Consider the following 24,252-nt stretch of genomic DNA (forward strand, 5'->3'; position numbering starts at 1 on the left):
ATTGATTTTTATTTTATATTTATTTTGTTTAATTTTCTATTTAATATTCATTTTAAAAATTTATTGTGTCAGTAGCATTTTTATTACAACTCAAAAATAAAATATTTGACTTTTGTTTTCGATGTATCGATATTGCACTATTCGATATGTTCACGGCCGTCATTGGTTTTATCGATAAGTCGATGTCTATCGAGCAACACTTTTGCATGTGTGGTTGTTATTAAGCGGGGAACATTAATGTAAAGTTTTAATTATAAAACTAAGAAAATGAATGCGCCACCGATGAATCGAATTCCTGGTAAGGCTCAAACTAAGGAACTATATATCAAAGACCTCAAAACGCTTAGATACCATGAACTGATAGAAATTAAAGATAGGCAAAGCAATCTTTTGGCATCCAAGTAAGTCACTAAAGTGGTTTCATTTGGGAGTTAAATGTTTATTTGAATTTGTTAACGCGACCCTTAGAAAGCGATTGCAGAGTTTGCCAGATAAAGGAAAACGTATACAGGAGGCATATGAGAAGTTGCTTGCTGAGATTCAACGTCGAGACGATGTGGAGGCAACTGCTAACCTTTTCGGCGAGCTGAATATTGCATCGAAAGGTAAAAGAACGCTCAACAACCTGGAATGGCATGGTCGAGCCGCTGTTGACAGCTCAAACGTGTCGGATCTACTCGACAGTGACGATGAGCAAGATATGGATCCGTTGCGTGTTATCGCACAAGGCACAATGCACCAGCGCCAGGTAAAAGTGCTGCCGCCGCCCGCCACACTTATTACTCCTGAAGATGTGGCTGACATAGCATCGTTTAGACAAACGCCCAATTCGTTAGATTCAACGCTGACCGATCAAAGCGCATCAAGCAGCTTAAACGGGATAGACGGCAGCAAAACGATCCCAGCTGAATTAATAGAAGTTGATGTAGCCACATTGGTTGATAAACATCCTCCTGGAACTATGTTTGAACAACATGCACTGTATCTCATAGAAAAAACCGAATTGCCAGTTTTGGCAACGGCTCGTGAAAAGTTCAGACCTTTTCGGACTACGGTATCAAATGTGCACGATCCTGCGAAGGAGCGCATACGTAAAAAAGGCAAACATTGGGAGATCACCGCCGCAACGCCGCCACTCATACAACACAAGGAGACCCAGCTAGTGCCGCTGGCTGAATCTGCCAGCCTTCAGATCGATTATATGCAGAAAGTCAAGGTAAATGCTGGAATATGTTAATACAATTCGTTATGTCTAACCGTATTCATTGCTTAAAGGAGTTACGCATACAGCAGGCTGAAGAGCGTCTGGCCAAGCAAACTGGAACAGTAACTAGCATCCGTTTACCCGAGGAATCCGTACTGAAGTCCAAATCGTCATTTAACATATACCGCGATCCGCAGGTGGATTATCTTATTGAAGGCCGGCAACGTACTGGCGAACAAAATGAAGTGCTTGATCCAACGATATTAGAGAAAGCCTCAGGTGGCGTTAGTTACGCAGTTTATAAGTGAACATTCAAGCTTGTTAAGGTCAAACAGTAGCGGCTAACTGCGCTCCTTTATTATATAGTGGCCAATTAATCTTATGATGGTTCAGAATTTTTCAAATTGAAACAAGTGTGTGATCTAAACAGTTATAATATTTTATTCTGCGTATAATGTATTTAATATATCTTTTTTAAACAGCTACCAAACATTAATCAATGCTCTCTAAAACATAAGGGCTAGCAATATATAGGGTCCAGTATCCATGTACTTAAGCTACACGCTATGACGGGCTACACATAAATGTTGGCTAAACAAGCCTTTTAGATAAGCTTAAAATTCAAATCGAGTAAAACTGTGTAGCCGTTGAGGCTTGTAGCTCTATTTGGCCCATTTTAAATTGCAGACGCTGTAACCACTTGAGCAGTGATTCCGATTTATGCGTCTGCTGTTCTTCAAAGTTTGGCGCATAGTCGCGAACATTTTGCAGTCGCACATGAAGCGTGTCCGAGAGCTGTGTCTGCGAAGAGAGCACAGTGCTCCACATAGGCAGTAATTTGCCCAGCACCGTGGAGTTTGTCTCCTTCAGTGCTTCCAGTAGGCTAAGGAAGTGCAAGTTGACCATTTCTGATAGCTTTGAATTAGCATTCTGAGCTTGAAAGTCGGTGCCAGCCTGTGCATGCGGCTCCTTGTTAGCAGGTTTGGCATGCGAAACCAACTGCAGTATGCTTGGTGTTACCTTGGTCCAAAATTCAAATAGTACTCCCAATGTGCTGCCTTCTGCATTGCTGTTGGTGTTATGCGCCATCTGCTCCAAGTAGACGGTCCACAGTTGGCAAAGCGTGAACGCATGGAAAAGCGACGACATGTGCAACACCGAAGTCTTTGACTGCTCTGCAAAGCCCGCAAATATCACCTGGATGTGATCAGCTATGTGACAGGATGCCTCCTGCGGCACAGGCTGTGAGTACGTGACTCCTTGATGCTGGTAATGCACACTAGCCATCGGAGGTAGACCCTGCCCAGCCGCTATATTTGGCGGCAGCACTGGTGGCAGCGTATGCGTCTCTTGGCGTCGCTGCACCAACGCCATATGGGTAAGTGAGCCCAGCAGCAGCCACGAGAGTAGACGCATATGACCCACACATTCCGTGAATTCTTTGGGACTGAAAGAGAGGCAATCGGTTATTCTGGCCATATCGTGACATAGTAATGATTAAATCTGACCGGGTTGACCCAGACCAAATCAAATAAGCTATATCTTTAGATTCAAAAGGACCAAGAATAATAATTATAATAATAATAATAATAATAATAAAAATAATAATAATAATAATAATAATAATAATAATAATAATAATAATAATAATAATAATAATAACAATAATAATAATAATTAATAACAATGATAATAATAATAAATAATAATAAGGATCAGATAATAATAATAATAATAATAATAATGATAATAATGATAATAGCGATAATAATAGTAATAATAATAATAATAATAATAATAATAATGATGATAATAATGATAATAATGATAATAGCGATAATAATAGTAATAATAATAACAATAATAATAATAATAATAGTAATAATAATAATAATAATAATAATAATAATAATACTACTAATAATAATAATAATAATAATAATAATAATAATAATAATAATAATAATGATAATAATGATAATAGCGATAATAATAGTAATAATAATAACAATAATAATAATAATAATAATAATAATAATAATAATAATAATAATAATAATAATAATAATAATAATAATAATAATAATAATAATAATAATAATAATAATAATAATAATAAATAATAATAATAATAATAATAATAATAATAATAATAATAATAATAATAATAATAATAATAATAATAATAATAATAATAATAATAATAATAATAATAATAATAATAATAATAATAATAATAATAATAATAATAATAATAATAATAATAATAATAATAATAATATAAATAATAATAATAATAATAATAATAATAATAATAATAATACTAATAATAATAATAATACTAATTGTAATAATTATTATTATTATTATAATAATAATGATAATAATAATGATAATTATAATAATAATAATGATAATAATAATATAATTTACCCCTGCTGCAACGACGAGGGAGCATTGTTTAGCCAGGGTAGATAGCGCGAGACTGCCTTGTGATCGCGGGAGCTGCCACGGGACATCTCGAGTGCCAGATATTGGGCCACAGCGCCCTTTAGGACGCCGCCTAAGGTGTCCTCGCCGAGGCCACTGCTTGTCTGGCCGTTCTTGGAGTTCTGCAGAAGTAAATATGTTTTAAGTTATAGAGTAGAGCCCGAATGCACCCAAAGACTTACCTTGATCTTGCTGAGCGTGTGGAAATCGGCCAGAAAGTCAATGACGTCGTTAATGTACTGCCTAAAACAGTCCGCAGCATTTGTGGTCATCACGGGAGCTGCATCCGGCAATCCGGGCAATGCACCTGGTGGTAAAGTGCCGCCCGCATCCAGCAGCACAAATCCAATGATCATAAGCAGATTGTGATCGGGTATGTTCGACTTGAACTTGAGCGCCTGGACAAACTCAAAGATCATTTGGCGGCAAAGTAAGTTCTTGTCGCGGTCCTTGTTGAAGGAGCGTGTGTTGAGCGTGCACAGATCGTAGAGCGTCTGGTATTCCAAATTCGTGTACTGCACACAGTGGGCCATAATCTTGGAGTACGGATCCAAAAGCGTCTTGGGCACGCAATTCAAGCGCAAAGTGGCCACAATGAGGTCCAGCATATACTCGCAATGGATCAGGCTGGGCATGATGACGATGACCTGGCGCAGCAATGATTCCATGGCCTGCATGGCCTGTGACCAGACGGCCAGGCCGACACCCGCCTCGGCGGGAACACACTGCAGATACTCGGCCATGTTACGGAAGATGATGGGCAGCTGATCGATGGGCAGCGCCTTCTTGGAGGTCAGAGACTCGCAGACCATATAGATGGGACTGGTTGCATTCAAATCCTGGAAGTCTTGCAGCGCCTTGGCAATACTTCGGAAATGGTTGTGCCTTATTTTAACTGCAAGCCAGAGAAATAGTACTTAATTATTCTTCTTAATACAAATTGGCTTGCCAACTCACTTTTCATTTGGGTTTGGAACACCTGCAGAAAGATTCCATTGGGGGCCAGTTGATGCAGAACGCAGCGTATGAACTGCAGAGCCACGGCCTGGGCACTGCTCGCCAAGGGCAGCCCGTTCTCGCCCTGCCAGGCATGCGTGCCACTCAGACAAATCCTGAAAGAGTTGAGTGTCATCAGCAATAGAGTTAGTTTATTTTTCCCCATGCCACTCACCGCGATGTCATGGTCAGCACCTCAGGCAGAAATGGCGCTGCCATTGCCGGCTCGCGGTGAATAAAGGTGCCCAGGATTACAATGAATATGCCAATCTCCTCATCCGTGTACTCCTCGATAACAGCGCCGCAATCAGAGCAGCGTTCCACAATCGTATAGTTGCCGACGCGTCGGGAGCTCTGTTGAGAAGAATTTTATCACATATCCGAATTAGTCGAAAATACCCAGCTAGAAGATACCCTGTAACCTGTACGTTATTGCTTTTTTAATGTAATTTGAAAGAAAACTAGTGGAGGAAAAGTCAAAAATTCTAGATATGTGAGTACTACATATATGAGGTTTTACATATTGGATGTTGTATCTCGAGTTCCTATAAGCTTCGGGCTAAACTTAGAAACCATGTTTAAAAATCGATATTAATCGAAATTGGGGAAATGGTGGAGATAGTTTTAAAAATTAATAATCTCTATCTGCGTAAATATATATCTTTCAAATTAAAAGTCTAGCAATTGAAGTTTTCGAGAACAACGCGTCCATAACGACGAACGGACGGATCAAGAATATACATACACACATATATTTAATAGGTTCGGAAATGCTTTTTTCTGTCAGTGAAATACATTTGCACAAAAACATTGTACCATCTTACGAATTTACTAAAAAAATGTACTTCGCATAATAGTTTTTCATCCATTTTCCACTAATGCAGGTGATATTTTAAAAATAAATTTCTCAATGCCATTTTGCATTCTTAGATAATTCTTCTTCTTCAGATAATTCTGCCAATTTACTTACCCCACGCTCCGCATGAGCTGAGGTGTGGGTCGAGTGTCCATTTGCGATTTCGGGTGTATGTTCGCCATCTTCGGCGGGTTCCTCGGCTGGCTGGAATGGCGGAGGCGGCCAGGAGCCGGCAAAGCGCGAGCGTATATCTGGTATTGCATTGGTGTCCACGTTGAAAGGCGCCAGCTTCTGCCTGGGACGCTTGATGCTATTGGAAGTGGCCGACGTGCCAGGCAGGTTCGGCTGACGCTCAATGGGCTGTTGCTTCAGATCCTGTGTGACATTCTTTAGAATGGATGTGTGCAGGTCCTGCTGAGGATGCGACTGCAATGGCGGCTGTGGTTGAGACTGTGTAGGAACAGGAGTAGCAATCGGTGCATTCGGGTTGGGCGGTGACTCGAGCGCCACCTGCTTGATGAGGCGACGCGGCGAGTTGTTGCGACTGCTGGGCGTGACATCGTCCTTGGTGCTCTCCGACACATCCAAGCTGTCCTGCTTGAGATGACTGATGTCCGGCAGATTAAGACCGTCCCGCATGCGCTCCACCAAAGTGGCAACCGTGTCCTGTGTGCCAATAGGGAGTAGCCGCTCAGGTGTTGGTATCTCGAGAGCGGCAATGTTCTTGGATGGAGGCAATAGTCCCGCGTCCAACTCATCGCGGGGATTCGGCATCACGTTCATCTTGGATAGCGGCGAATCCGGCGAGCCATACGCCTTGTCGCTGTGCCTCAGCGACTTTGTCTGCGACTTCTTGTGACGCGACTCCTCCGCAGAGGAACTAGACGTGCCGGCGCTGCACTCCACAATGGTTTTATGGCGTCCAATGGGCTTGGCAACGACCGCTGGAGCGGCACTGCTGCCATTGGTGGAGCGACTGCCGTTGCCATTGCTGGAGCTGGGCTTACTGCCACTGGATGTGGGCAAGTCCTGTAGAGCGCCGAGCGCCTTTAGATGATTGGTCGCTATGGCCGCAAACATTTTGGATGTGGAGGCAGCTGCGTTCTCCAGCGACTTGTTGCGCACGGTAACCGCACGGTGCACATCCACGGGCGGGCTAACAATCGCCGTCTCCGTCGTCTCCGAACCCACCAGGGGAGTCACAATCATGCGCACGCCCTCCTGCAGGCTGTGCCGTGTATGGGTCGTCACCACGGTGGTGCTGACGGATTCGCTGGTGGTAGGCTTGATTTTTGTGGAGTATGTGTCCCCAGTTTTCGTGGTGATCATCGATTTCAGCGATTTGGTCGATTTCTGTATATGGTATAATATAAAATGTTAAAACCCACGAATACAAGGAGAGTCTGATATGTTTACTTCCTCGGAGTAGTCCATGGCGCGACGATTCCGCAGCGATTCCGTTTTCGACGGCAGGACATCTTCAAAGTGGACTGTGTCATCGAAGGAGCCCTAGAAAACCAAGCATTATATAGCCAGGAGTTTGGACAGCTTAAGGATAGAAATTTACCGGCGCACTGCTGCCATGTAGAGTGCTGTCGGAGAGATCACTCTCAGGTATGGCCACCAGTTCGGATTCGGTTTCGTCCGCATCCAAGCTGGAGTCGTTGTACTTGCGAAAAGCATGCTGCAGTTTGGGCGTAAAGGCAACATTCTGAGCTTTGCTCTTCGAGGCAGCGCTGGTGCCTTCGGACGGGAACATGGGGCTGGCCGGTGGGCTCGCCTCCTTATCATCGGGATCTGTGCCCAACGAGGGCTGGCTAACGTCCCGTGATCGTGCTGTTCCGCCAACGCTCGTCTGTATATCCAGTATGGTGGTGGTGGGAATGCGCCGGCACTGATGGAAGTGGCCACGCAGGCTGTTCATAATCATGCGAATCGCGGAGATCACATATCCACTGAGCGGTGGCTGTGTATAGGAGTACTTGTAGAGGACGACCAGCAGCGTGAAGAGCCAATTGCGACGCGGATACTGCTCCAGATGCCACAGAGAATAGTTGAAGACAATGTTCTGATACGATTCGCCCGGAATGTTTGTCGGATTGGGTGCATACAGAATGATTTGCATGACAGACGGTAATATAAGACCGCCAATTAAATGATTTTGATCCAGGACCTGCGCCAAATTGGCCAAAAATGCATTGAACACGGCTGAAACGCTGCAAAGAGTTAATCGTTGCAATATCTGCAATTGGGATTCATTTCAAGCAACTCACCGCAACGACTCGGGCGTGGTATGGAAGGTCTTGTCTATCTGATTGTGTCCCAGCAGTAGGAACAAATGTTTCAAAACAATATTTTGCGTTCTCGTCATGGGCTTGTCCTCGGTTGGAAAGGCTTGATCAGTGCGCGACATGAACTGCATCAGCATAAAGACGAGCAAATGAATTGTCTCCCGATCCGATTCCTCCAGCTCCGTAATGCGGCTAAGCAAGCCGATCAGATTCTCATCGTTGAGTCCGCCCAGCGAATGGATATGTCCATCTAAATGCATTTTAATAAATCATCATATTAGTCTAAATGTATTTTTCACACATGCACAGGAAAATAAACATCGATTTCGAATTGAAATTTTTGGTTTTTTCTTTTTCTTTTTTTTTTTTACACCCACATGCCAATCGTACATATAGATTGAAATTTGTATATATTAACAATATAGTGTGTATGTACGATTAGATATATACACAAGTGTTTGTGGAGCAGAGCACAATTCGAATTTGATCTGTTCGGTTTGTGGTTTCTTTTGAGTTGGAAGTATAGTTGGAGACGTTTACAATAGTTCTTGAGAGCATACATACCAGTTCGGAAGGGTACACTTAAAATGATTTTGTTTTGTGTGAAAAAAAACAAAGTTACACACATTTATCAACATTCGATTTGCTAAAAAACAAAGTTAACAATTAACGATTAAACACATTCCAAATAAAATGTTGTCTTGCAAATAACAAATTTCTAGTTATTTTTTGTGTAATATTAAGAAAAAACCATTCTTATAATTTTATGTTATTAATATATGTTTCCTAAATTCTCATCTAAGAATTTACTATGTCCTTCCATTTTCGGCCCCGAATAGATATATAGCATAAATATTCCTGGGTAATTTACGTTCATATGATATCTCGTCAAATTGAAATGGCTTCATAAGTAAGTTTTATTTATTTTTTGACTAAAACCTTGGCCATAAGTTAAAAAAATCAGTTTTATTTCAATAGTTTTGTGCGGGAGAGAAGAGCAGTTTGTTGCATTAGGGAAGAGTTTAAGCTGTTCGGGCCTTTTAATATGAATACCCCTTTAGATGGAGAAGGAGATATCTTCGACAACATAAAGAACAGATTTAAAGCCGGTCGATCGTCTTTCGTATCGTCGTGAAACTTTGTTCGACTTTCTGTGGCAACTGTATACGTATGTCTGCACGTTACGGATCGGACCACTATATCGTATAATTGTCATAAGAGTAAACAGTCGAAAATTAAGTTCTTGTATTAACAACTTTTTTGTGTTATTTGATATGTATCTTTACCAAACTAAGTAAGCGCTTGTCTGTAAACTCATAAGATAGTCGCTCTTTATTGTTTTAGATGCTTGAATATAATTTATATTTCCCATTTGGTTACGTTTTTCATAACCTACTTTTCGGGTTCTAAGTAAAACTGCAGAATTCAATATAAAACCAGAAACAAATATAGAATTGGCAATGAAATATTTGAGGCTGATATTTTATAGAAATGCTTTTACAACATGCGGAAATAGAAAGTAAAAATGATAATGAAGTCTCATTCTGAATGTTTGAGAACAGAATTTAGGCGAGAGATCAAAGTAAAATAGTGAACGCTGGCAAGCCGGCGTTAATATTATATTATTCACAAAAGTTTCTGGAAATTATTTATTAGTTAGTACGATGGAGTGCTCCATTGATTCCAGCGGGAGTATATTTATTGCACAGAATGCTTCTAGATTGAAATACAATTTTTAGATTGCGATTTCATAGATTTTTGTGAACTATACAATGTACATTGAACATACAGCTCACACCATTTGGGAAAGAAAATAGGGAAGAGATCAAAGACATCTAAAGTTTCTGGTTCGGGTACGTGAACACACATGCTCTACAACCTACCTGGATTGACCGTGGTGCTGCCCGTGGTAGCCGCTGTGTTGGCACCCGGATGCGGAGCGACATCACAGGTGCAATGCATGGGATAGGCCAGTGCCGAGGGACTGGGACTGGGTGCGGCCACCGGTGGCTGCAGCGGCAACAAGTTCGGCGCGGATGGATGCTTTTGGAAATGGGAGTGAAAGGAGGTGGCAAACGTGTGGCCACTAGCGGCGCCCACCGAGGAACTACCCGCCGTTGCCGTGCCGCTTGCTGTTGCCACTACTGTAGTCTGTATGGGACGCGACTGTTCTGCGCTCTGTTGCTGCGTGGACGCTGTCTGCTGGGCAGCCTGGGCGCGCAGCAATGTCTCCGCCTCCTGCAGCGTGGGCATTGGACTATGATGACTAGGCGGTACACAATGCACTAAATACTGGTGACTTTGACTATGAGCCGAGGCAAACGTAGCTACTTGTGCACTACTACCAGCGTACTGGGCATGTGAATGCGGATGGTGTTGTGAAGGGTGTACGTGTGCATGTGGGTGTGGGTGTGTGTGTGGGTGTGGGTGTGGGTGTTGATGTTGTGTCGGATGATAGGTAAAGGCCGTGTGTTGGGAATGGTGTACGGGACAGGGCGGCGGCGGTTTAGATCGTGTATGCAATGTTATACTAGTTGTGGTCACACTATGACTAGCTGTACTGGTACTTTGGTTGCCACTACTACTGCCTAGGAACTGACCCAATCCGAAGCGCGAAGTCTTCCGCTTGAGTATAGGTGCCGACACCTGCCGACTGTAGATTTTCTCCTTTTCGGGTACTGCAAATGCATGATTTTATTTTCAAGCACTTCTCCGCACACATTCAATCGCTGCTTACCGAATTTGGAGTCCTGGCGGGGCGCCATGCTGGCTGGTGCAGACATTGTCCTTTTGTAGGGCCACTTGGTGCCGAAGGAGGCGCTTAGGGTCTTGGCCATGCTGCCGCTGGTGTCCGACTGGCTTAGAGCCTCTCTGGCTTTAAGTATTTTGGCCGAGAGCGCCTCGCTGCCGTTGTCCGAGTTGCGTAAGTCTCGCAGATACGAAATGTCTCCGCACTTTTCCAGATTGATTTGCGCCTCCACAAAGAGCGTATCGAAGCGATTGAGAAAGAAGTCCCAGCCGAGCAACTTGCGATCGGATAGGGAATTGTGCAGCTGATATACCGACTGCAGAACGACGGGTCGGTCGACAATAAACAGATCGAATTGCGACTCCAAGCAGAAGAGCAGCGACCGTATTGCCGTATCATGTATGGTTCCGATGTAGAGAGTCGCCCGCTGCGCCACATACACATTGATGTCATCCATGCTGGCGATTAGATGACAGAAGGCGGTGGCCATTGCCGTTTGGAGCCCCACCTCGGAGCGCAGCGGTGTCGAATCCATAAAACGTGTAATTACGGTTACTCGTTCCACTGCTGTGAACCGGACACGCCAATCGGCATCGTGGAAGGCCTCCTGCACCACGCGCCAAAAAACGTCCGAGCCCAGCGGCAATGTGATGCAGTGCAGCAGCAGCGGCACGCCCACCTGACAGATGTGTGAGTGCTCCGCGTTGCACAGCTCCCACAGGCTGGAAAGTAAACGTGTTAATCAAATTTCACTTGAAAATCTCTCGTAAACTCTTTACTCACTTTTTGATTAACAAATTCTCCTGGCACCATATGAAGAAGCCGCGCTGCTCCTTGGCTGCCTTGGCCAAGGCATCGCCGTGCAGCGTCATCGTCTTCAGGCATTGCAACACATAATAAAGTATCTCCGGTTTCTTAATGGTGGGTATTTCCTGCAGAAATTATAAGCTTTATATAAATACAAAAAATACACTACCCAATTTGAACAGGTCGAGTTAGGATTGGGTAGATTGGATTGGATCTGACCTAATCTTCAATCTTCGAATTTGGTGACTTTTGTTCGAAAACTGCGGAAGATATAGCTTTTCCTTTTTTACCTAATTCTATAAAGTTTCTTTTTCCTCTTTACCTTATATTATAAAGTCACTCGCTAAAACGAAGTTTTAGGATTTTCCACCCGAAAGAGTGGAAAAATCGCGGAAAATGATTGTATGAAACTTAGCTTTTTTCGATCTACCTTAAACTAAATTTCAAAGACCTTCAAATTCATTTCAGAGGCATTTTACACTTTCCAAAAAATCTACGCCCTTAGATGTATGAATAAACTAAAATGTTTTTTCTATCTTTTGGTTCTATATTCGATGAGCTTCAAACTTTTAAATATACTTGTAAATTATAACTTTAGCTTCGGATTAAAAGATACTAGTAGATTTAAATCTTCCAAATGTGTGGGAAATGGGTCTAAAATGTGAAATTAAGAACTATGACCGAGGAAGGCCGGGTAATACCAGCTGGTATATCTACGCATATTGATTACACATACGCACCGTGAGCAACTGGTGTATGTACTGCAGCGGTTGGGGTAGCTGATCCAGCGTAAACTTAAACTTGCCCACCGATGTGTGCCAGAAATCATCACTGTCCTCCTCCTCCTCCTCCTCCTCGGAGCCGCTGCCATTCTCGCCGCCGCCGGCTGTGCTGCCATTGGCACCATTCTCGCCCATAACGGATGCCTTGGTGACGCTGACATTGGCGCTGCCGACATCCGCATCGGACAGTGTTATGGATCGTGCTATGGCCCTGTCCGTGGGCAGGTAAGAAGCCAAGTCCAGTTGCTCTGAAACTGTTTCTACGGTGGCCGTCATGATCTGCATTAGATAGCAAAGGTTTCAACATTAAGATGAAGGCTCTCTTCCACATTTGGCACATCTGTACAAAGTAGTTTACATATTTACAGGGTATTTCATATATTAGGTTACAATCATCACATAAGAGTACACATGTACACAGATAAACGTTGCTCGCTTAAACTTACACATCCATTTTACTTTTGTTTTGTTTTGGTATCGTTTTAAAAACAATGCTATAATTTACATAAATGATTTACACAAAAACATGTAATACTGCATAAAATTGTAAGGGTATTTGTGCATTAATGGTATTTGATATAGAGTATATTGGCCAACTGCTTGGTGTAGGTACAAAGGAACTGTGATGGTGCTTGTACACGGAACATGCTATTGAACATTGATTGAAAATCAAAGAAAACATTTCAAGTACGTGGAAAAGTTGTAGAAATAAACGTAAATATATATATATACATGTTATAAACGAATAAAGAAATTTTTTGAGATTTATTTAAATAAAATGTACATTTATTTAAAATTAGCGTTTACGCCTTTTCCGTTTGCCGTATTTTGTAATTTATATTCACACACATACAAGATACTTTGAGACACGGGAGTGGAAAGAAACTTGAAAAACATATTCTAAAAAATTGATCAATTTTATAGCTATGCACTTTTTTTTTTAACCTATAAAACATGTAAAAATATGCTTTTAATAATGTAATCTAGACATACGAAACACATTTAAGAAATTTTTTTAAATCGACTATGAACATTGAAAGTTAAATTCTTTGGCCTAAACACCTCATATAACAAAAAGAAACTATTTAAAAAAGTTGCTGCAGAAGACAAATTAAAAACAAATGATTTAACTTCGATTCGATAATACAAATGTAAGTTTTTCTTTAAATTGAAATTCAGCTTCAATGTTTATTGATTTTCTTTTCTGCTTGAAAATGTTCACCTAAACTACATTTTCTAATAAACTGTACAAAAACTGACATAATTGGCTGATATAGATATTTTTTTGATTTTAATTATTTTTTGTTTTAAATAATATGCACGCAGTGTATTTAAGCTGGAAAAGCCAAATTCATTAAAATTAATTATCTATGCATAGAAAAGCTTCTAAACATTGCATTTAATGCTCGATTTTTTGTTTCTTAATTGACTTAATTATGTAAAAAGAAAATGTTAAGTAATTTAGGAAGAATTTTTCGTAATAAAAGTAAAAGGAATAAGTACTCTGTACAATTTATATACACTTAACATGAAGAGCACACGTTTTTTTTTTTTTGGAGATAAACAAAATGTATAGAAAATAGAAATATACAAATATCGAATTGTATGGAGGGGTTTTGTAATTAGCCAAATTATACAACTAATATTAAAAATATTGTATGTTTTGATTTAAATTTTGCTTTGGGTTTTGTTAATGAATGCACAAAGTACCTCGTCTGTGGCGTGAACTTTTCTCAATTCATTACTATCAACTGAATGCCCATTTTCGTTATTCTATAAAAAATATATGTAGAAATGAAAAGTTTTGTATAATTGTTGATTGAGTTTTGGCTTTCGAAATGATAAATTCGTTAATTCAATTGTATAGTTAAATGAAATGTTAAATTAAATTAAATGGAATCTTCACGTTAAATAAGTATTGTTAATTTGCTGTAATTAATCAATTTATAAATATTTATAGTATGTTAAAAAAGTATACGGGGTGTTGTTTTTTTAAATACCTACATAAACGCATAATATTTGCTGTTTATTTAGCTTGTCTTATTCTTGTTATTATTATTTGTTTTGTGGTGTATGGTAAATATATATGTAAAAACTTTCAAGTTCAATATTATTCGCCATTAAAGGGTGTTAACCAAAGAACGTGAGATATAAGATTTGCTAATACTTATCAATATATACTGCGAAATACATACGGAACAAACGTGGGGCATGTGGACGAGCACGCCGCCCACTGAGTGCGGCTCTGGTTGGGGCACGGCCACGGGCATGGGACCTTGATAAAGAGAATATATATATATATTTGGGATTAGTAATCGCTTGTATTTGGTTGCGGGCGTCAGTTGCACAACTCTGCTAGAAATGAAATTGAATTTATTTAAGTGGTCAAGATAACGCATTGCATTCACTAAATCGGGCATGCATCCAAGTACATACACTAAAAGTATAAATCCTAAGAATGCTTTCCATTTCTCATCGTTCACACGATACAATTTGGAAATTCGCTGATAAAAGATTGCATGCAAGCTTTGAATTTTTCATATTTTCGATTTCCAATTGGGATCCAATTGGGCCGATGTGTGTGCAGTTGAATTTTAAATATTCCAGGCAGATATTATAATATGCAAATTAAATTCAAATTTCTGTTAGGCTTTAAAAGTTATTTTGAAATTTCTTAAGACTCGTAAACTGGACACACATGGGCACAGATTCTACTGAGAAAATTCCTAAAGAATAGATTCTTCAAAATGATAGATCATCAAAATTTGATTAAGGCATTGCTGGGCTACGCTGGGTGTGGGATTTGTATTGTGGACTTTGTATTTATCTGTGTAGTGGAAGTCGCATTTGTGTGAAGAGTTTAACCGAACCGAAAGATAATAGAACTAAATCCAGCAATGTGGCTGTTTGGGGTACTACTTTAAAGATCATCTAGTATGTACTTAAAAGCATGTATGCTAAATTATATGCTAGAAAGCTAAACAGACATTCTTGGATAGAAGTGTTTCTTTTTTTTTTTTTGGGTAAATTGGAGCAAGTGCAATTGTTAACTGGGGTAGAGTATTTCGGGTAGAGTAGTGGGTGGAGTATTTGGTAGAGTATTTGGTAGAGTATTTGGTAGAGTATTGGGTAGAGTATTTGGTAGAGTATTTGGTAGAGTATAAAGTACTCAAATGTATTTCAATTGTAACGAAATGTTTTTTAACTGATTAACAATGTTAGTAATGTAATGCAAATAGTTGATTATTTTAATTTGTGGTTGTTGTTTTGTGTGTGTGTGTGTGTGTTCTTTTTTTGTTTTTTTCTTTTTAACAAATGATAAATTTGCTGTTGGTGCATCACCTGCCATTATAATAATTTTTCCATCGTCTGAAAAGAATTGATCTAGCTTAAAGATATCTGATAATGATTGATAGATTGTAAATTTTAGTTTTTAGTATTTGATGAGTAGTTGACGTTTGTTATTGTAAGTATAAGAGAGCAAGTTAATAATTCATCATATATAGAGACCGAGAGTTTCGACAGAGCGACAGTGTGTGACAGAGAGAGAGACAAACGGTTGACAGACGCGCGAGAAAAGTGCGTGTGCGAGCGAGACAGCGAGCGAGCATTAGTAATTTTTATACAGTGGACGCGCAGAATATGTTAGAGATAGAGAGAGAGAGAAAGATATACATATTTATGTAGATAGAGATTGCAAGTTAGATAGATAAATAAAAGCCAAAATAAGTAGAATGGAAAATGTTTCAAAAGTATAACAATAAGAATTTATGCGTTTTATATGTTAGATTTAATAACGATCTCTGTTGTTTGTTCTCGACTTTGTTTAATTTTGTTAAGTTGAATACGTTTCTTTTTTTATTATCGTTTTAATCGGGTCTGGGTTTTAAGTACGTTAAAACTGTATACAGAGCATAACAAGTGCAGGTTGCTAGGTTCAAAACTCGGTTTGAATGCGCTTTAAACGTGGGTTTTAGACTAAGCAATTTGTTTACGAAGACGCTTACAAAGACGTCATACCATTAAGTCGCCTGCATATAGTCGAGGCAATGATGTACAGTCTACGTTTTAGCTACAAGTTGAGTGACTTTCTCTGGATTACTTTTACGGTGGTTAGTTACAAGTATTTATAAGAGGGGGCGGGTTGTGGGTTTGTATTAGGCATACAACTTTTTGAAGTCTTTTCGAGAGGTAGTTTACAATCGAATTTCGCAAATCAACTGAAAAGTGCTAGGAAAGAGCCAGACTTACCTGCAAAGCCTCCAAGTGGACCCAGTGGAATGGGCAACGGTGCCATCGAGAGCGAAACATCACGATCCCGAGATTTCTCTTTGTCGGATTCAGGCGGCGATTTGCGTGACGACTTTTCCTCCTCGATGATATCCTCAATTGGCACCTACGGGGTGCCGAGTTCAGCCGTTTATTAAGTAAATATAAATGTAATATGTGTGAAACCTACATCGGGTGGTCTAACAGGATGCAGCGGGGCCATAAACTCAACCAGCTTGGTGGACAGCTGATGCCACATTGTGGAGGCCTCGCAGTAAGCACACTCCGCCACCTGTAAGCGTATGAGATGCCGTCAGATAATGCTACCTGGGCTGCTGTTCCGCATAACTTACCTTTAATGCACAGACGTGACTACTTAGACCCACCCGGGCCGCAGTTACCATGCACTTAATCAGGCGAGAGACATTCTCGCACACGCTGGTGTGTATGCCCATGTGCTGCTCCACGTCCTGCAGCTCCATTTGCTTGAGCAGAATGTCCAGCATGAGTATGCAGCAGGTGAGATTGTGCTCGGCATCTGTAGAGAACTCCGTGTGCCGGTTGGTAGGCGCCTCATCGTCCGATATTGCCGATGTATTGCCAGAGTCATCCTCCACAACGGGTGCTAAAAGTGGGTGGAAATTTAGTTTGTTACACAGAAATCTGACGGTAGCCACGTACAAATCGAGCTGCGCCTGGGTGGATTGGCCATTTCGGCCTTGCTCTCCTTGCACGGTGTTTTGGGAGCTTTTGCCTGCTGTTGCGTCTGCGGCTCCTTTTCCTTCTCCTTCTCGCGCATTAGTTCGTGCTGTATGCCGTATTTCATGATGCGCACCCCGTCGCCGAACATGGCAAAGAGCTGGACGAGCGGTATGAGTATTTCCAGCTTGGTGAGAATCTGCAGCCAGTGGAGCGCCTGTTGCTGTACCTTGGCCGTTGTCTTCTCGAATCGTATGGCCACAAAGTTGTACATGGTCTTGGCATCGAAGCCGAGCGGTGACATTTCCGGATCGAGTATTTTGCTGAGCACAATTTTAAGCTCGTTCAGCTCCTTTTCGGCCACATCATTGGTAATTGCCTCCATCCAGTGCGGCATCACATAGTCCCATATCTCCGAGGTGATCACCTCGTACGGCACCAGGCAGATCAGCCGCTGTAGACCCTCCTTTAGGTGGCTGGTGCGCGAGGCGAGCGTTTCCCAGTGACCACCCACCCGAGCGTACTCCGGCGGATGCGGCAGCAGGCAGGCGATGAACACGCTGTAGTGTATGCGACAAATCTCCTTCAGCCAGTCGCAGACGTGATCCATTTTCAGCTTCTCTATGGTGCTCTCAATCTGTCCAGCAGCTGGGAATAAAAGATTACCATTAGCTGAACAGCGGATCGCTGCGTTGTGAATTTACCATCGTAGGAATAGGCCGTGACATGGAACCAGTGAAAGAGCATGCTTAGGATGCGCCCCAAAACCTCGACTGGCGTATCGACGGTGGGAGTACAGCGACCCACGAGCAACCAAATGCCATAGCGGCCCAGCATCTGGCGCTCCTCGAGAGAAATGTTGTCCGGTGTGAGGGCAGCGCCGTTTTTCTTCGCGTCCAATGGGGACTCCTTGCCCGGCTCAAAGTTCAGGGGCTTGGCCTCTCGCAGCAGACTGACCACCGACTCGACCATATGCATTTGCATCTCCGGGTCCATTTGCCAGGCTGGCTGCAGGCTGCGATGCACCACATGATCACCGCCGCGACGGGAGTTATGACGATTGCTGTGGCACTGGGCGCAATAGCGAATGGGATGATTGCCGTTGAAGGCGGCGCATTCGGTCGAGAAGCATATGGAGAAGGCACTCTTCTCGTTGGATCGACAGTTTTTGTTCTCGCACACCATGGACACCTGCTGCATGGGATGCAGTATATCGCCAAACTCCAAATTCGCATGCTCCCGATGTATCTCGTTGGCGCACTCGATGCACAGATACAATGGCGGCGGACAGTCCTGTGCATAGGTGATGCAAATGCTATGATCGTAGCACACCTTGGCGGCCTCAGCATTGCCAGCATTCGGGCAATGATCACGTTGACAGGTGAATGGCACTAAGTCATCTATTCAAGGGGATAGCCGAAAGAACAACTCATCAAATATATTTAAAAAGCAGGTGGCGCCCGGCTTTTCCAGTTACAAGTGCTCTACTATATATCTTAAGTGGAATACGTTTTGGTTTCCATTATTTGTAGATCGATTTTAAAAAGGAATTAAAAACCAATTTAACAAAACCTTAAACTTTCGACAGTTAAAAGTTGGACCATATATTCACCCCATAAAATCAGCGAAAAAAAACCCACAAATAAACTATTAAATTATCTATAAATGAATTTGATGTCCGATTGAATGAAGATAAAGAAACTTTCGGTTCCGGTTCTTCTCGGAATTCTAATTTTTCAATCTATAACTGTCTTAGTCATGTATAAGTCCTGTATAACTGTATCTATAGGAAGCTAATCTTTTTGTTACTCACTGGTAAGTTTAGAGAGCAGAACCTTGCGATCGAAAAGATTGGGATCAAATGCGGGCCAGTAGTAGAAGAGCAGCTTGGCAGCGGAGGAACGGGAAACAGCAGTGCCATAGGCCACCACGCAGAGTATATCCTTGACCACATTATGCTTTAGAGTCATCAGGCACTCCAGTAGTTGGCAGTGATGTGCTAAGAGAGATGAGGCCAATTTAAATACCCATCTATTACATATATCGAGTCAAACTACCTGGATTTTTCGAGTACTGCAATACCATCATGATGACAGAGGAGACAGATTGGCAGGCTTGACATTCCTGCTCATCGGCGCTGCGACGTGCTAGCATATGTTTGGTAAACGATATTAGAATAAGCCATTAAAATTCTAAAGCCTAAACATACTTATGGTAAAGGGTAGGATATAATAGCACAGTGCATTGACAATATCCTGATGCAAGGCTGGCGGTAGTACGGATATAGTAGAGCTAACTAGATAGGGTAGATTATCGATAAGATCCTTATCGAGAAAGGGTAATATGCAGCTTAGACACTGCAGCAAAGCTTTGCCGAAAACTGAAAATATTAAGAAATATTAGTCTTTTGTACGGGTTCCTGTATTCCATTTGAAGCCTCACCGATTTGGCCATACTGTATACAGGGTGCCACATCAATGAGCATGGTTAAGGCATTATAGAGATTGCCATATTCGAGATTTGGGTAGGCGGACATGCGTGTGGGATCTTCGAGAGGATCGCAGATAAGCTCATGCGGAGAGGTGCGCACATCTTTAAGGACAGCTGCAAATAATAGAAGGTTAATAATGCGAGATCGAGGAATCCGTATTTGGGAAACTTACTTAGTAGAGTTTGAGAAAAGTATTTGATATTGTTAGCAATATCGACGCCAGAGGGCGCGGGTAAGACGTTGTGCAAGAGGCGTACATGGTATTCATGAAGGGCTCTCAGTTTCGCCTGAACTGTAATTAATAAACAAGTAAAAGTGATATAGTTGGGTCGGTTAGACTTGCAGATACCCTGTACCCAGCGCCGAGATGTCATTTCAAGCCTTTAAACTTCCTTTTATATTGGTATGTGTATGTAAACATATATAAGCTTTGCCCCCTACTTCGGGAAATACATTTCTAAATAAATTGCATGTTGGTAATCCGTTCTATAAAAAAATTTCGCTGCTTAAATATGACCCCCAATTGTATACATATATTAAAGCCCAGGCTGTGTGTCCCAATATATATATTTTTATTTCGGGTGGAACGGGGACGGTATCCAAAAAGTGAAAGACTTGGTCTTTCTGAAAGAGGTTCGCAACGAGAATTTACTTGCACAGTTGTATGTATACAGCTATTGTTTAATCGGATAAGCCCAAGCAGATTGATGTTTTGAGATAAGCCGCTGGAAATATGTGGGGGAAGACCTGCATTTACAATTTGGAGTCTTTAGCTCTTTAGCTCTTTAGCAGGCCAATATACTCTTTTATATATATTTGCACCCTGTACCCGGTATACAGACAAAACTTGCCAATCGAGACTTTTGTGGCATACTTACAGGCGGCAGCGCGAGTGCCCATGTTGATGAGTTGCACCCTGAAGCTGCCAGTCATTATATCAGACAAGTCCTTTGCATTGCCGAAACTGCTGCCGAGGGACTTCGCATTCTATATCAATTAAATAAGAGTATTAGGTAGCAATTAAATAATTTGGGCACGAGCGTTACGTAATCTGTGTAAGTCTCTATGGTTGATGCTGGGAATTGCTTTCGATCATAAGAGATTTCATTGAAAATCCATAAACTTCATATGTCTCGAATTGCGCAGAGCTGAGGCTTTGCGTTTCTTATAAACTTACCTCGAAAATTGTTAGTTTTTTCAATAAATTTGCAATTTTTTACGGGTTTGACGTCGCACCTTGACTACAAAGAAAAATCTCTATAACTAAACTGTGCTCTGTATGTGTTCTCTGAATGTGTAGTGTGTATCTGTGAAAGAATTTTTCAATCTGACTGATGGAAGGCGACTCTGCGGCCCGTGCTCGACACTGAGATAGTTCTTTGAACACTTGTCCTTCTATCACTTATCAAATTATTCATTATTCATTGTAGCTGTTATTAACAATTTTGTATACTGATTTTGGTAAATTTCTTAGCAGAAATTTAATAGATTTTATGGCCGAAACAAATGCCGTGTCGCGGCGTTGACCCACTTTTCTCACTGCTGATGAAGACTCACCCCGAAAGAGGACCGAAAAACCAGCTGCAACTGGGACATGCGCATATCCAATGTTTACTTCGCATTTCGCAGTTTCCGCGCTTTTCCGCTTTTCCAACTCAGCAGCAGCTAGTTCAACAAGTGTTTGTTTTGGTCTGCTCTCGTGTAAATATTTACTGTGTCCCTTATCAGATGGTTCCGTGTTGAGTTTGCGCAGTTAATACGTATTGTTTGTAATTATTTCAGCTGTTCCTTTTAAATGCAACAAGTTTTACCTTTGGAGACTTTTAAAATAATTCTACAATTTTTGTAGATCAAATATATCATAAATATACTGGGCTTTACTTTGATCTTAGACGTATTAGTCTAGAAATAAAAGCTTGAGTTGGATTATTTTCAGATACATAATATTTATTTCTAACTGAAGGCTTGCCTGGGCTTTATTTCAAAAAATCAATTTGAACAAACTTTAAAAATTTTTGATCACCAATTATATATTTAATAAGGGCAAAAAGTCTTATGTTTATAGAGAGGCTATCATTACCTATTTTTATTAATTTTCAAAATTTTCTTGTACATTCAAATAAAAAAGTATCCAAAAGTATTTTAACCTAAAGAGATTTCATTGAGCTTAAAACAATTTTTATATTAAAAATTTTAGGTTCTTGTGAATTTAGAGGAAAAATTATCCAAAAAGTATTTTACTCTAGTTTTACTCTAGAAAAAGAGCTCTTTCTATAACTGGAATAGAAAATTCTGAGGCTGCCTGGCCCAATTTTTCTATAGTTTTATATATATCTATATATTTCGATCACATTTCTAACTCTGTGCAAACTCTTCTTTGTATGATTTATCTTTGTTATATTTCGCTTTTAATTTGGCTGCTATAAATCGATTTTGGTGTTTTATTTAAATTTAATTTCACAATTTAACACACACTTGCAATTGTTTGCGTAGCGTAAGGGTCGGTTTTTTAGGGCTTCTTTGAAAAGTGAAAACTGTGGGCAAATATTTAGGGGTTGTCCAAGACTTTTGTCTGGCTTATGCGGCACCTTTTGACCTGCACCAAAAAATGAAAAGGGGGAAATTTAAACCGGGCGACACTTTAACAAGAGATTTAACTGAACTTTGTGAACTGATTCGTCAGCCAAGCTGGAATCGGCTTACAAGCTGTAAATGTGTTGGTTGTAAGAAGTTGGAAATAAACATAATATTGATTATATTTTAATATGCTTTATTCAGCATTTTGGACTCAATTTAAAGCTGAACTGCAGATGAACTAATGTGTTTAATATGTGTGCTTGTGTATATGTATATAGTCGCGATTATCAAAAAAAAAAGAGTGTACGAAGTGTGTGGCAGAAGGCTGGCAGGCTTTTACAAACTGGATAACAATTAATTTATGTTGGTCGAAACTATGACCCCGTCCTATTTTTTGTTATCATCATTCGATGCATCCACAATCTCATCTGAAACGGCGAGCATTTGAACTTCCTCGATTATCTCAGGAATGCAATTTGTTTGGTTATCCATCGTCTTTTCGGGCACATTAAGCATGATATCCTCGCGCAAGGATTCTGCTGCTGCTGTTGTTGGCCCCTCTTCGGCATTAATCGAATCAGTTTGCTGCGGTGATTCCTGGTTCGATTCCTGCTGTTCGTCCTGCAACTCGGTTGTCTCTTGATCCGTTGCCAGTTTCTGTTCCTGCCGATTGGCCACCTTCTGGCGGTGGAATAGCTGTTTCCAATAGCCTGATATCGATGTCTTTATTGTGGGCTTTAGGTTTGGCACCGGCTTGTCAGTAGCCTCCTCGGCCTCCACGGCCGTTTCGTTGTTGCTGGAAGTGGGCTCGTTTTGCTCTACAAATTGTACGTTGCCTAATGTTAATTTAGTATAGTTTGGATTATCAGCTCGTGTCATTTGGCTGTCTTACCTGTCTTGGAGCTGCCCTTCAGCCGTGTGAGTAGGCGACTAATGCTGCCCGGCTTGGCAGGATCTTTGTTGGCCTCATCTTCCAGCTCACTCACCTCCTCGCTTGCATCTTGGCTAGACTCTTGGCTTGTGTTCGACTTCTTGCCAAGCTTGAAGAAGCGTTTCAGCGAATTGGATTTCGATCCGGCTGTGTCCTGTTCAATTGTTGGCAAGTCTTCTGGCTCGGCAAGCGGTACATCTTGAAGGTTTGACATTGTGCAACCACTTGAATTTTTCAAAATTTTTATTTATTTGGTGCTCGTTGACTTACGAAATAAAAATGAATCTGACTAAACAGTTAACAACAACTGCTTTAACTTTAAGCCAAGGCCTACTGAAACTCGTTCAATAACAACATGCGGCACAAAGTCCTGTGGCTGGCATTTGAAAATTTATATGTCTGCCAATTGGCGGCACATTCAAGTCTCGGCCAACATGTGTTAACAACGACATCGAAACTGGTTTCAATTGATACGATTTTAATTTTTGTTTCTCTCCCTCTCTCTCTCTCTCTCTCTCTCCCTGACTGTCAATACCAATACCAATATCAACCGATATCAATTTATTCAATATGGTACCACACACAATACCCCTCGTTATTCGTTAGTCCATTGTTCCAAATGTTTTACGTTTTATGCCCCACACTTCCCTCCCGCTGCAGCCGTGAGCCCTGACCACCAACAAAGCCGTTTCGTGCTGCCTTTTTCAAAATCAATTGAAGAAGTGGCGATTCCTGCTGTCGACACTGCCTCGTATCGGTTGTTATTACGCTTGTAGTACGAGCTCCCAACAAGTATTGTATGTGAACATTAATTTATGTAGTTATGTTGTATGCCAGCACCTGAACAATGGAAAATCGCCAGCAGCGCCAATGTTTTTTTTTTATCAAAAGGGTGTTGAAATTTCAACGGATTGCTCTTATAAAGTATGTGGAGCATGCAAACTTTCGTAGCATACGGTTTTTGGGTGTAGTTGTATCGAATTTATTGTTCTTGAATTAATTTTCTTTTATAGTCAATTGATGAATATTTTTACTCAGATTAGTTGCCCGATGTATGTAATGCATTGAAGTAAACGCGTTTAGCTTAATGAAGTACATACACATGTGTAT

General features: G+C 40.9%; 3 protein-coding genes across 9 annotated transcripts; 1 reads left to right on the top strand and 2 right to left on the bottom strand.

Annotated features, from left to right (window-relative positions):
* The first annotated feature begins 95 nt into the window (after nt 1–95).
* On the top strand, nt 96–1,694 carry Polr2M (RNA polymerase II subunit M). The gene is made up of 3 exons (XM_064693184.1): nt 96–401; nt 469–1,216; nt 1,276–1,694. The coding sequence occupies exons 1-3, from the start codon at nt 268–270 to the stop codon at nt 1,510–1,512; spliced, it is 1,119 nt and encodes a 372-aa protein (XP_064549254.1). The 5' UTR covers nt 96–267; the 3' UTR covers nt 1,513–1,694.
* On the bottom strand, nt 1,638–20,984 carry unc79 (UNC-79 domain-containing protein). Of its 6 annotated transcripts, none has more exons than XM_064693179.1 (28): nt 20,812–20,962; nt 20,513–20,621; nt 19,807–19,926; nt 19,586–19,747; nt 19,353–19,523; nt 19,201–19,290; nt 18,957–19,142; nt 17,848–18,543; nt 17,126–17,791; nt 16,798–17,069; nt 16,635–16,736; nt 16,427–16,571; nt 15,518–15,574; nt 14,371–14,450; nt 13,886–13,948; nt 12,134–12,454; nt 11,370–11,518; nt 10,575–11,308; nt 10,438–10,515; nt 7,820–8,087; nt 7,114–7,762; nt 6,966–7,055; nt 5,661–6,899; nt 4,866–5,044; nt 4,652–4,806; nt 3,877–4,589; nt 3,638–3,816; nt 1,638–2,651 (listed from the first exon to the last, which is right to left on the bottom strand). In XM_064693179.1, exons 2-28 carry the CDS (start codon nt 20,565–20,567, stop codon nt 1,826–1,828), a joined length of 8,445 nt encoding a protein of 2,814 aa, XP_064549249.1. In that variant the 5' UTR covers nt 20,568–20,621; nt 20,812–20,962; the 3' UTR covers nt 1,638–1,825. The 6 variants fall into 6 exon arrangements, 5 of the variants coding, with proteins under 5 accessions (XP_064549249.1, XP_064549248.1, XP_064549250.1 ...); XM_064693178.1 differs by having other exon boundaries at nt 6,963–7,055; XM_064693180.1 differs by lacking the exon at nt 15,518–15,574 and having other exon boundaries at nt 6,963–7,055.
* A 1,403-nt stretch (nt 20,985–22,387) lies between these two features.
* On the bottom strand, nt 22,388–23,440 carry LOC135436922 (uncharacterized). Of its 2 annotated transcripts, none has more exons than XM_064694695.1 (2): nt 23,104–23,440; nt 22,388–23,029 (listed from the first exon to the last, which is right to left on the bottom strand). In XM_064694695.1, exons 1-2 carry the CDS (start codon nt 23,354–23,356, stop codon nt 22,599–22,601), a joined length of 684 nt encoding a protein of 227 aa, XP_064550765.1. In that variant the 5' UTR covers nt 23,357–23,440; the 3' UTR covers nt 22,388–22,598. The 2 variants fall into 2 exon arrangements, with proteins under 2 accessions (XP_064550765.1, XP_064550764.1); XM_064694694.1 differs by having other exon boundaries at nt 22,388–23,047.
* Nucleotides 23,441–24,252: the final 812 nt, after the last annotated feature.

Source organism: Drosophila montana, unplaced genomic scaffold (genome assembly GCF_035044405.1).
Source record: "Drosophila montana isolate Dmon_TW-CO22-7 unplaced genomic scaffold, ASM3504440v1 contig_3733_1, whole genome shotgun sequence".
NCBI classification, from domain to species: Eukaryota; Metazoa; Arthropoda; class Insecta; order Diptera; family Drosophilidae; genus Drosophila; species Drosophila montana.